A 12,358-nucleotide genomic window follows, 5' to 3' on the forward strand; every position below is an offset into this window, starting at 1 on the left:
AATGTCAGGAACTGTCCAAACATACCCTCAAGGTGGGTGTGTGGCATAATGACTTTTGGAGACACAACGTGTTCTTGGGGGAGGTCACTCTACCACTGAACAAAATTGACTGGTCCAACCCTTCTGATAAGTGGTATGGACTGGAGGAACTAGTGAGTGTTGGCTGTTGAAGTATGTATTGATAGGGCACCTAGACTGCAGGTTGTCTGGGGAACATGTCACTACCTGGTCTGGGAGTGTGTTCAACAATTTCTAAACCAACATCTGATGATTCCCTACATATAGCCCAAGGGTGGGTGCTTGTGGAGATGAAGCCCCCCCCCCCCCCCCCCCCCCCCCATCTCCTTTAAACTTTTACATGTGGAAGCTAACCTAATCTAAGCTGTAGTATAGGTGCAATTGCATCATATGCATGCATGGACAATGAGAAGAGCAAGAGAAATAACTACATGTAATCTCTACTAAGAATGAACAATAGGGGTTCAAAATTGTCCTTTAGGAGTAAGATTCAACTTAAAGCTGCTAAAAATCATAACACTCTAATAGAACAGTCAACTACTCTAATAGAACATTCATCATTAAAACTGTTCTGTAAGACCAGTGGGTAAGCTGAAAATGAATTTTCTTGACCTGTTCACTGCTATCTCACATTGTGTCAACCATCCGGCCATACAGTTACCTTATATGTACTGAATCATATAAAACATCAATTCAATAATTCTTGAAAATCTTGTAATATAGAGTGAGTAGTTTCAGTTGTACAAACTTGATGCTTGGGTTGTAATGCTTCCTCTTGCAAATTAAATAGTATATAATTACAGTAAAATTTTTGGCATCTATATAAAGTTAACATAGCTGTAACATCTGAGAACTGCATCCTTATATAGTTCAATGTATCTAAATCACTCTATTATACGTAGTTGTAACAAAACCAAAATGTGATCACTGTATAATGCTATCCCTTTTATACTTGTATATGATAATTAATACATAGTTCTTTATCAACATAAGTAACGAAAGTACTGTACATTCTCCTTTTAAATACAAAGGAAATGCTCTACAATAACCACAGTATAAATCAGATATACCATAAGTGAATCTAAAGGAGGGAATTGTCCTTCCATGGTGAAAATAAATTGAAAGCTCCTGAAAAGAAGTTGCAATATATATATTCAGTGGATATGGAGTTTGCATTACTTTTAGCATCTAAAATATCATACAGCTTCTGGAGTTTACACTCCCAAACCCCTTAAAAGAGTTTACACTCCCAACCCCCTTAAAAGAGTTTACACTCCCAACCCCCTTAAAATCAACTTATATATTAAGTAGCTCCTGGACACCAACAGTATAAATGCTGCACTATGTGAGCTATACTTACATAGTGCAGCATTTATACTGTTGGTCTATACTCACATAGTGCAGCATTTATACTGTTGGTCTCCAGGAGCTACATAATACACTAAGGGGTTAGTTGTGGTCCTAGTTGTGTATATAAATAACTTTGAACTAGTTGCATAATATGGTGATGGGGCCATAATTGTAAAAGTCAGATTGGAATAGCTAGCAACTTGCACCATAAAACAGTGGCTTTACAGTCAAAGTTATGTACGTGTGCCTTTTAAATATTTATATATACATGTGATAAAATGACTTCAAAATCTAATCTTGTAATTTTGAATTTTTCCCACTGCTCCACATTGACTTAACAATTCAGTCTAATCAAACAGTATATAGCTACTCTTTATTCTGTTTGACGCTCCACTACTATACATCACCTTAATCCAATAATCCATGTGAGCTAGTGATAAAGCTACATACTTTCTCACAGGTCTCTAGTGAGACAGAAAATGGAGATAGCCTGGTGGACTATGAAACATTGCTTACTACATGACAAGTCTATGTGGTGCATAGTACTTGACCAGCATGTACTTTACTGAATACATTACTGGTATGTGTACACTGTATAGTGAGTATGTGTCCCTCATGAATACTTATCACAACTCAATACCCCACATGTAAGACTTAATATGCAGGAACAAAGTGTTATGTTATTACACAATGTAGAATTCTAAACTTTGACAGATAGTAATATAGCTGAAAAAGCAATTAATACTCTTGATAATGATTGTACTAACAGGAATACAATGTGTGTAGGGGGAAGTTATGTATTTAAACTATTTTACATGGAAGGATCAAGTTACTATAAATTGTAATGGTGCTATGTGGCATTATTGATGATCAAAGTGATCCTACAGTGACACAAAAGTGCATGACTCTACACTTTCCTACACTGAGAGTTATTGGTGAACTTACATCTGCAGCAGTAGACCTGTATAATTGACAGAATTGTAACCTGTACAGCCATACTACATATTGCATATTATTGCTATTGTTGTAGTGCATAGGCTGGCTGCTCAGACATTTTTACTGCTTGAGGGCCTTTAATGACAGAATTAACTGTTCATCAAAAAAAGTGCTTTGATACCAGAATAAGTTAGTTGTAAGTGCATGGGGAAACACTTTCAGTATGTTCTTGTACTGTAACATATTAATGATAATAATAATGTGTGTGTGTGTGTGTGCGTGCGTGCGTGCGTGCGTGCGTGCGTGCGTGCGTGCGTGCGTGCGTGCGTGCGTGCGTGCGTGCGTGCGTGCGTGCGTGCGTGCGTGCGTGCGTGCGTGCGTGCGTGCGTGCGTGCGTGCGTGCGTGCGTGCGTGCGTGCGTGCGTGCGTGCGTGCGTGCGTGCGTGCGTGCGTGCGTGCGTGCGTGCGTGCGTGCGTGCGTGCGTGCGTGTGTGTGTGTGAACAATGGAACTTGTACATAGACCTTGGGACCATGCAACCAATGGTGTCCTGATTATCAAGATATGATACTTTGGGACTTTAACTAAGTGTCTAGATTATGTAGGTGTCCTCAAGTGTACACATTAACAGGTTACAGTGTAATATAGACACCTTGGGCCGGGACCAACCAATGGTGTCTTGATTATCAAGGTGTCCTGATTTTCCAGGTCAGTTTATGCTAAGGGATACTTTAGGACATTCACTAAGTGTCTGGATTATGTGGGTGCTTATTATAACAAAGGTTGACCAAGATGGATGTGCTACATAATTTAGTTCTACGTACATGATTGACTTTAGCAATTTATTTATAGCCATTATAAAGAAGTTGATGTGTTTGTATGGGTGTTTCAACAGTACGCACTCATGTACTGGAAAAGACTCTTGTGTTAGAAACATACATAGGTCAAATCACCTGCACATTTAGTAAAACTAAAGTTGCAATGAGAGCTGCAATTGCTCCTTGTACTGGTATTGTAGAATTTACATACTTCATGGGGAAATGAATTATTGAATGGTATAATATTGTTTGAACAATACGTACATATGTGTATAAATGATCAGCCCTAGAGTACTTGTCATAGTTATAAAACTACTTCAAATCTGAAAACTGATAAAATCTCTAATTATATCTAACACCATGTTTACAACAGATAATATTAGGATCGAAGATATACTTTTGTAACAAATACATCATGAGTGAACTACTTTTATTATTGCTAAATACGTAAGATGGTGTATGCTGGGAAAGGAACTTTAAACTTTTTAGGTTATTTAATAATCGTAGTGGATGCCATCGATCGATCCATTCTTTGGTACAAGCCATCATCATCATCTCCCATTGGCTAACTTCACTCCCAACACTATCCATCCACTTGTTCTTATTACCAGGTTGTGGCTTGGGTCCAATTCTAATTCCACCTACAAATTCATTAGTGTTACGTTGTGGTTCCCATATTGTGATCTCCAGTACTCTATCATATGATGACTCCACATCTGTCACTTTGTCAAATTGGAACTTGACATTGTAGACTGAGTTCTCATCATTCTCAATAACTGGTGACTTGAACTTCTGATGTTTGCCCTTAGGCAGTAGTGTGCTGTAAGGGCAATAATACAATCTATTATTAAGTGAGAATTTTCATGATATTGTTTTGTACTAATGATTTGCTTGTGAAATGTTTCCCTTACAATTTGCCTATCTACATAGTTATCTACATATAATTATACAGCACTGAATTTTACAAGATCAGTGTAAAGTTGCTACTCCACTGCTGACACTAACCTTTTCAAATCTATGATATAGCAGACAGTACACTAACATTGTGTGATCAAATTAATCAGTGCACCATCCTTTTCACCATGAATGGACAGTCACATGCCAATACACTACACATTTGCACCACATCCTTGCCACTAGTTCACTAAGGATGTCACCCCTTGTTATGCTATAATAGACAAACTCTGTTATTATGATATTCCATTATCAGTACATGTCTTTAACCCACTATATAGCCTGCATGATGAGATAACAACCATTACATTTCTCTTTCCTTGACTTGGTACATTTTGTAACATCACTCTCACTTCTCCAATGTGTCCTGGTGTACCAGCCTGTAGGAACAATACAATACAAACATTGATTCTTAGTATATACTGACTTGCTAAGGGAATATCAAATCAGCCAAACTGTTTTGTGGGTCTAGTATAGACAGACAATTCTTTGTACAGCTATAGCCGGATGTATAGCATAGTTATATTTTGTGACCAGATTGTACTAAACAAGGCTACAGCAACAACATCACCATTGGGTAGCTATTTACACTAGCATAAAAATGGTTTTAAGGCTCAGCAATTACTCAAACTACTCAAAGAAACATCTGTTCTGGGTGGTGCAACAAGCTCAAATGGTGATTTCTAAATACCTGGCCTGACATGGATCAGTGGTACACAAGTGAGGGATCTTTTACAGCTTGCCAAACATATGTTATGCTAAGGAGACATAGTGTTGTGTCTTAGCCTTATTCATCATCATGTCTATTTTGAAGCTTATCTGATGTCCACCTTCCACCATAATGTGAGTACTTAATACTACTCAAATTTCCTTATTTGGCAGAAAATTCTACAGACAGTTACTACCACTGGAATGCACACATAGTCAGGTAATTGATATTTCTGTGGTGTAAATTTAAAAGGCGTGCTCACTTCTGGCTTAAAATCTTTAAACTGTTAATCTTGAAACTACAAATTTGTGAATTGGGTCAGTTTCCAAGATCCAGTCACATGTTATACTCTCAGCTGACTATCCACACAGATAGTTATTACAGATAGCACTTACTTGGTGTGAATACTATGGTATTATCTAAATGGCTGGTAGGGATGCATGACACACTACTGTGTCTCTTGTGATCTGTTAGTACAAATGTGTCTATTGATTAATGAATTGGTAGGGTTTCCACTATTAGTTTATTATACAGCAAGTATGGAGTGCACCTGTTGTGTCAGTTTAATAAATCCACAATAGTTATATAACCTGTGTAATATGGACACTTTAGGACCACCCAATAGTGTCCAGCTGATTATCAAGGTGTCCTGATTATCAAGGTGTCCTGATTATCAAAGTGTCCTGATTATCAAGGTCAGTTTACATGTTAAGGAATAATTTGGGACCATTACTAGTGTCCAGATTACACAGGAATCCTCGTTTTCAAGTGTCCTGATTGTCCCACTGTATTTGTGATTGTTCTGTGATAACAGTTGTGTCTACATATATAAATTATGACAGATGGTAAATAATAAAACCTATTGAATGTGGCTTGATACATGCAAGTTGTAGCTTTTGCGATGTGAGATTTAAAGGTCTTCCACTACACTCCTCCAATTCTAAGAATTTGATGCACCACAACCATGCATCTATGTTGTAGCTCACTCACAATTGAATATAATACTTTACTTATTATAATTTACCTAGGCCACTAGCAGTGGACCCTAAGCATTGCCTGATTGTTCTTTCCTGTGGTTAAAAATGTACTATTTTATTGTATTGTACACATGCTGTAAAGCCTAATAAATAAACATACAAATAAAAATGTCAATAATTTAAGAATCAACAAAGAAGGAGCAATTAATGTGTGGAATATATCTTTCCAAATAAGTTCACATTTTCAAGATTCTGTTCTATTATTAGTAACTAGTGATGTTCCTGTTACAGTTCTACATTACTCAGTGATGGTTACTACTAAACACAATATTATCATGAACAATGTAGGCTTTAATGGAATGTGAGCTGCTTTTCATGTACCACATTATTAATTCATCACCTCATTGTCTCCTCATAGTACTGGTATTATAACTATTACGTATGTATATAGCGGTAGCTACAATAGGTTGCTGTTTACTGTCTTGGTCTCCATGGACACACTAACCTGTATACATTATTGTGTAATGATACTACAATAGTTCCTCTTTTCATTATTTCTGGGGATTTTCACAAAGAGTAGCTCAAATGCTAATGATTTAATTGTTTTCACTATTTGGTATCAGTGTAGTTTTAACACCCGTACAGTAAATATCCCAAAATGTGGCCATGTGGCTAAATAATCTAATAACATTGAATGATTAGTTATATGAGAGTGTGCCTGCAATATAGGGCATGTAAGCACAAACTACACTCCACCACAAAGCTGGTCATATCTCAGTATTGGAATAAATTACAACCAACTAAATGTTTTATTAGGGCTGAAAATTGCATGGTCATAGCGTAATGCCATCAAAAGTTATGAGTCATGAATATTTTTAAAAGGCAAATTTTATGTGCCCACATGATCTATTTCACAGGTCCAGTCACATATTAAAGATGATTGTAATCAGTTTAGGGTGGTCTAAGTCACAATTGAAGTGGTCACACAGCATATGACTAATACAGTAGTTCTCATAATAGCTACATTGGATGCACTAATGTTATTAAGGTAAGAAATATAGAATTGTCTTAGAGATCATCCTTTTATAACTAGCTATAGCTACAATGATTTTTTAACATAATCATCCAATGTAGTTACTATGGGATTTTAGTCATGTGACCACTTTTTGGATATTTTTGGGTGTCAAAACTAGAAGGAGTGTCAGTTTTAGAAATATGAAATGTGATTGTTGTATTAGAGTAATTGACTGCTCCATAGCACATCCCAATCTTTTAAATTGTTTGCAAACATTGTTCTATAAAGTTGAGGAAGGAGGGAAATGAACCCTGGTGGCTTCTCTGTTTATAGGGTCTATGCATATGTCCATAAGATCTTGTTATAAACCAAATGATTGTCCTATTAGAGTAGTTTGAGAATGTCTTGATCACATTTCATCATGATTAAAAGAATACCTACTGTATTCTTAAACCAAGCAATTGTGCAAAGTTTGCTTGTAAATTCTAAGATACAAGTTTTCAAAATTATCATTTAGTGAGTTTCTGTTACAATAGATATGCAAGTATTACTACCTAACTAATACTGTCAAGGTTCCATGAAGGTATTGTGAGGCTGTATAGTATATTTTTGTATAATTACTTGGCCTAAGAATAGAGGGGATTATTTTGAAAGTTCCAGAAGCAAAAGATGTAGATGTTGTACAGTTTCAGTTGATTACTGGTTATCCAAAACTAAAATCATGATGCAAGACATCATAAGATGTTGAATTTTACACAATGCATGAAAATCTGCATAGGAAGGAGGGAAAAGGACCTTGGTGGCTTTTCCATTTATGGGGTCTATGCATATGTCCATAAGATCTTGTGTAACCATGCAAACCAGGCCTCCTAACTCAAGGAGTAACCATGGGATGCACTTGGTGTTCTTTTAAACATGATGCATATCATTAATGTGATCATTACATTCTCAAACTACTCTAACAGAACAATCATTTGGTTTACAACAAGATCTTATGGACATATGCATAGACCCTATAAACAGAGAAGCCACCAGGGTCATTTCCCTCCTTTCTCAACTTTATAGAACAATGTTTGTAGTAAATTAAAATATTGAGATATGTTATGGAGCAGTCAATCACTCTAATACAACAATCACATTTAAAGTAGTTAGGCACTTCATCTAGTTTAAACACCCAAAAATATCCAAAAAAGTGGTCACATGACCCCCATATATAGTAACTATATTGGATAGCTAAATTTAAAAAATCTCATTGTATGTAGATATAATTAGTAAAGGCATAATTCTTATATTAATGGCTTCTACATCTTGTATAGTACCATTGCACTACACCAGCTGCAGTGCATCCAATGTAGCTACTATGAGAACTTTTGGTCATGTGACTACTTCAATATACAAAATGTGCCTTAGACCACCCTAAACTGATTACAATGATTTTTCAATATGTCAACCATCCAATGTTATTATGAGAATTTTTGGTCTCATGACCACTTTTTGGGATATTTACAAGTGTTAAAACTACACTAACAACAATTTAATTATAATTTTTTTACCATTTGTTTTTCTTAAAGGTTAGCTACCCTGTGTGAAAATACCCAGAAATAATGAAGAGAGGAACTATTGTATATAGTACCATTACACAATGATGTATACAAGTTATTGTGTCCATGGAAACTAAGATAGTAAACAACAACCCATTGTACCACTACATACATATAATACCAGTACTATCAGGAGACAATGAGGTGATGAATTAATAATGTGGTACATGAAAAGCAGCTCACATTCCATAAAACTCTACATTGTTCGTGATAATATTGTGTGTAGTAGTAACCATCACTGAGTAATGTAGAACTGTAACAGAAACATCACTAGTTACTAATAATAGAAACTTGAAAATGTGACCTTATTTGGAAGCACATATTATTTGCTACTTCTTTGTTTATGGCATTACATTTGGTCTGTAGCGAATTACAATGTAGTTTTACAGATGATAGAACACTTCAAGTTTCACAGTTGTTGTGCATCAAATTCATAGAATTGGACAGAAGATCCCTTTCCTTCTTAAATCTACCATCACTAAAGGAGCTACAACTTGCATGTATCAAGCCATATGTTTATCGATAACATTACTTTTTACGCAAGAACTATGTGAAATATTATACACAAATAAAAAGTTTGCTCAGGACCTCTTCCTCCTTTCTGCAACAAAGGAAACAGGTAAAAAGAATGGCAGCTTTTGGAACATACACTTATAGCCAAGCTGTAAAAAGAATGTGACCTCCAAAAAGGCCATGGTGAAAAAAATGTGAAATTCAAGATTGTGGCCAAGGAATAGTTGTAATGGTAAGTCAATGGCAAAAATAACGACAACAATTCAAGTGAATTTGGTGCCACATCCTAGTGAAACTTTGAGAAAAGGTAACACAAATTCACCTGAATTATCATAATTTCTGTTCTAATAGTAGTAGTTAGTAATGTTATTAGTAACCAGTGATCGATGTTCTTGAGTTCTACATTACTCAGTGATGGTTTTTACTAAACACAATATTATCATGAACAATGTAGGGTTTTATGGAATGTGAGCTGCTTTTCATGTACCACATTAATAATTCATCACCTCATTGTCTCCTGATAGTACGGTATTATATATATGTAGTGGTACAATGGGTTGTTGTTTACTATCTCAGTTTCCATGGACACAATAACTTGTATACATTATTGCGCAATGTTTCAAAAAGTACAAGAAATCAGTTAAAGTTATTGAGTTCAGTAATCAATGCTGCCTGGAACTCAACATGACTGGAGGATGACTCTTGGTACAGTGAATAAAAGATATTTTGTAGCAATTCACACCCTGGCTATCTTGTGAGCCAGTTCATGATTATACAACAATGTGCATGTTAGGATGTAGCTAATCACAATTACAATAATACTTCTGTAGTTTTGGGTTGCCCTGAAGGCACATTTCAGCTTGATTTTACATAGCCAATGCTGATAAGGCATCGTGAGGCTAGTTTCTGGTTATACTTTTTTTGCAAGAAAGTACAAACCTTGCATGATCCTTAGTAGTTACTGTTGTACTGCAATGCTTCATACTGTATGGAATATGTCATAATACAACTTTGATTCACACTAATAGCTATTTAACCCTCAAAATGTTAACTAGCTACTGATCTCTGGGATATCTGTCAGTGCATAGTTGAGTTGTTACATTGCAATAGACCAGTTATCATTACTCATTGTATTGTACAGGCCTAATTGTGAGATCTATAATATGCTTGGTGACTTAGCAGAAGAGCAGCTTAGCTCCTTGCATAGTACATAAACTATAATACTGTGTAAATGAGATGATATTGATAAACAAAATAAACATTGCATAATAATGCTTGGCCTAAGGAATATATGTTATGAACGTTCCAGAAGCATAATAATAGATGTTGTTTAGTTTAAATTGATTACTGGTTGTCCAAAACTAAAATTGTGGCACACCATTCCAAGGAAATGTTAAGTGCAAATATACCGTTTACTACCAGTCTGCCTCACCGATCCAGGTGGGTAGCTTTCCATATAAATACAATAACAACAATTTAGTGACCAATTGTTTGCTACTGCTGATGCTAGTGATTACTCTAATTGATCTTGTCATCAGTGTAATAATCGATTAGTTCAGCATACACATATGTGTATTATAATAAAACATCAAACTCTGCAATGGATTAAATTACATGGCAAAATGGCTACAACAGGAGACTAAAACACAAGAGTACAATTACACATGTGTTCAATCATGTGTGTGCATTATAATACACACATTGTCAGTAGCTACACAGATCCACTTGAAGTAGTAGCACTCTTCAAGGAGACAGTAAAATGAGATGAGGTGGGCTTTACTGCCACTTCGTGTTGTTGTGATGTCGACACTTCCTGTTGTTGTGATAAAATTACCTGCTGTGATGCCACTTCTTGTTGTGATGGTGGCATCATGGTAGTGCTAACAATAGCTTGTGCATTAGGTGACAGGGTGATGGGTTTAGCATCCATGTTGTTTCTTAGTGTGTGTAATTGTTCCACACATTCACCGGGGGTATTGACAACACTCATCCAATGTGATAACTCATTTTCTGAACTGTCCATGTAACTTAACTGCTTTTTGTGATGGGAATGTGGTCCCAACCTTAGACCACCAATGAAATCATAGTGTTTGGTGTTCTTTGTTGAATTCCACACCGTTAACTCAATCACTCTATTATTACGAAGGTCGTCCAACTTTATGTGATCAAACACAAATTGTTCGTTCCATTCTGGATCACTACTATCCTTCAACACTTTGGTCTTGAACTTCTTTTTGTTGTCTGGTAGAAGATGGCTACGGGAAGACAAGGAATAGGGATATTAACTACTCCTTATAGCGTGTATATTGGCCAGTAAACTACTCAGTATCCTAGTCAGTAAACTACTCACCATTTCACTACAGGGTTACAGGTCAATTCAGTTTGCAGTAGATTATGACCACTGATAATAGTAACCACAAGATCTCCCTTCTGTTTTTTGTCATTGGTAATGTTAAACTGTAGTGACACCTTCAACTGTCCACGATCTTTTGACTGACTAGTATCATGGCTCTGTGGATGCAAAAGATACAACATTACTACATTTTAAACTGCACTACTTGCCAGTACAAATAGCTATATGACATGAATATTTAACACAATCCTACATGGTCAGTTAATCTAGATACATGCAGCTACGTAAGGCATTTATTACTAATCATGATGTTGTGTATTATGTGTTGTTAGTGTTCATGTACGTGTTGTGTAGCAGTAGCTTGTGTGTGTGTGCGTGTAGTGTAGTGTGTAGTGTAGTGTGTGTTAGTGTAGTGTGTGTGTGTGTAGTAGTAGTAGTAGTAGTAGTGTAGTATGTGTGTAGTGTAGTGTCACTAGTGTGTGCGTGTGCGTATGTGTGTGTATGTGCGTGTGTGTGTAGTGTAGTGTATTATGAGTGAGTGAGTGTAGTGTATTGTGAGTGAGTGAGTGAGTGAGTGAGTGAGTGAGTGAGTGAGTGAGTGAGTGAGTGAGTGAGTGAGTGAGTGAATGAGTGAATGAGTGAGTGAGTGAGTGAATCAGTGAGTGAGTGAGTGAGTGAGTGTCAGAATGTACATAATTATGTGTACAGTGCAATGTGTAGAGTAAGTGGAAGCTTAAATGCATGGGAAGAATTCTAGTTCAGAAACCACCTTAATGGTGATGAAAAGATGGAGAAATTTTTGGCTGCAGAATGACTACAAGGGATGTTGAAGGTTTGGTGGAGATTTAGTAGGGAGAGAAGGCAAACTGAATCTGCCCCACCCATTGCTGTTACTCATGTCCAGTGATACATTACTGAATTTGACAAAACAAGGTTTCCACAAGAATCCAGTTTTTTATGATTTTGAAGGACCAAAGTGTGCGCAATCAGTTTCAAATTTTGACCAGGTGTTTCACTATGCTATGGAAGAATTGCGTGAAAATTGTGGCTGAATAGTTTACTGAGTAGTCAAGTTACAGTTTGTTAAAATCAGAGAATTGGATGTGCATGGAAGC

At 36.3% G+C, this 12,358-nt stretch overlaps 1 protein-coding gene across 2 annotated transcripts in view; it reads right to left on the minus strand.

Annotated features, from left to right (window-relative positions):
• The window catches only part of LOC136258989 (golgin subfamily A member 6-like protein 6), a 79,979-nt gene that overhangs the window by 50,327 nt on the left and 17,294 nt on the right, over window positions 1-12,358 (minus strand). Inside the window, exons 10-11 of one of the 2 annotated variants that reach the window (XM_066052384.1) lie at window positions 11,241-11,401; window positions 10,429-11,145 (exon numbers count right to left, since the gene is read on the minus strand). The exons of the other annotated variant lie outside the window; for it this stretch is intronic. Coding sequence (XP_065908456.1) covers window positions 10,602-11,145; window positions 11,241-11,401 — 705 coding nt within the window. The 3' untranslated portion in view covers window positions 10,429-10,601. Of the gene's footprint in view, window positions 1-10,428; window positions 11,146-11,240; window positions 11,402-12,358 lie in introns of those variants that run through there. 2 annotated transcript variants of the gene reach the window in all.

The sequence above is a fragment of the Dysidea avara genome, chromosome 6, assembly GCF_963678975.1.
Source record: "Dysidea avara chromosome 6, odDysAvar1.4, whole genome shotgun sequence".
In the NCBI taxonomy this organism is placed as follows: Eukaryota; Metazoa; Porifera; class Demospongiae; order Dictyoceratida; family Dysideidae; genus Dysidea; species Dysidea avara.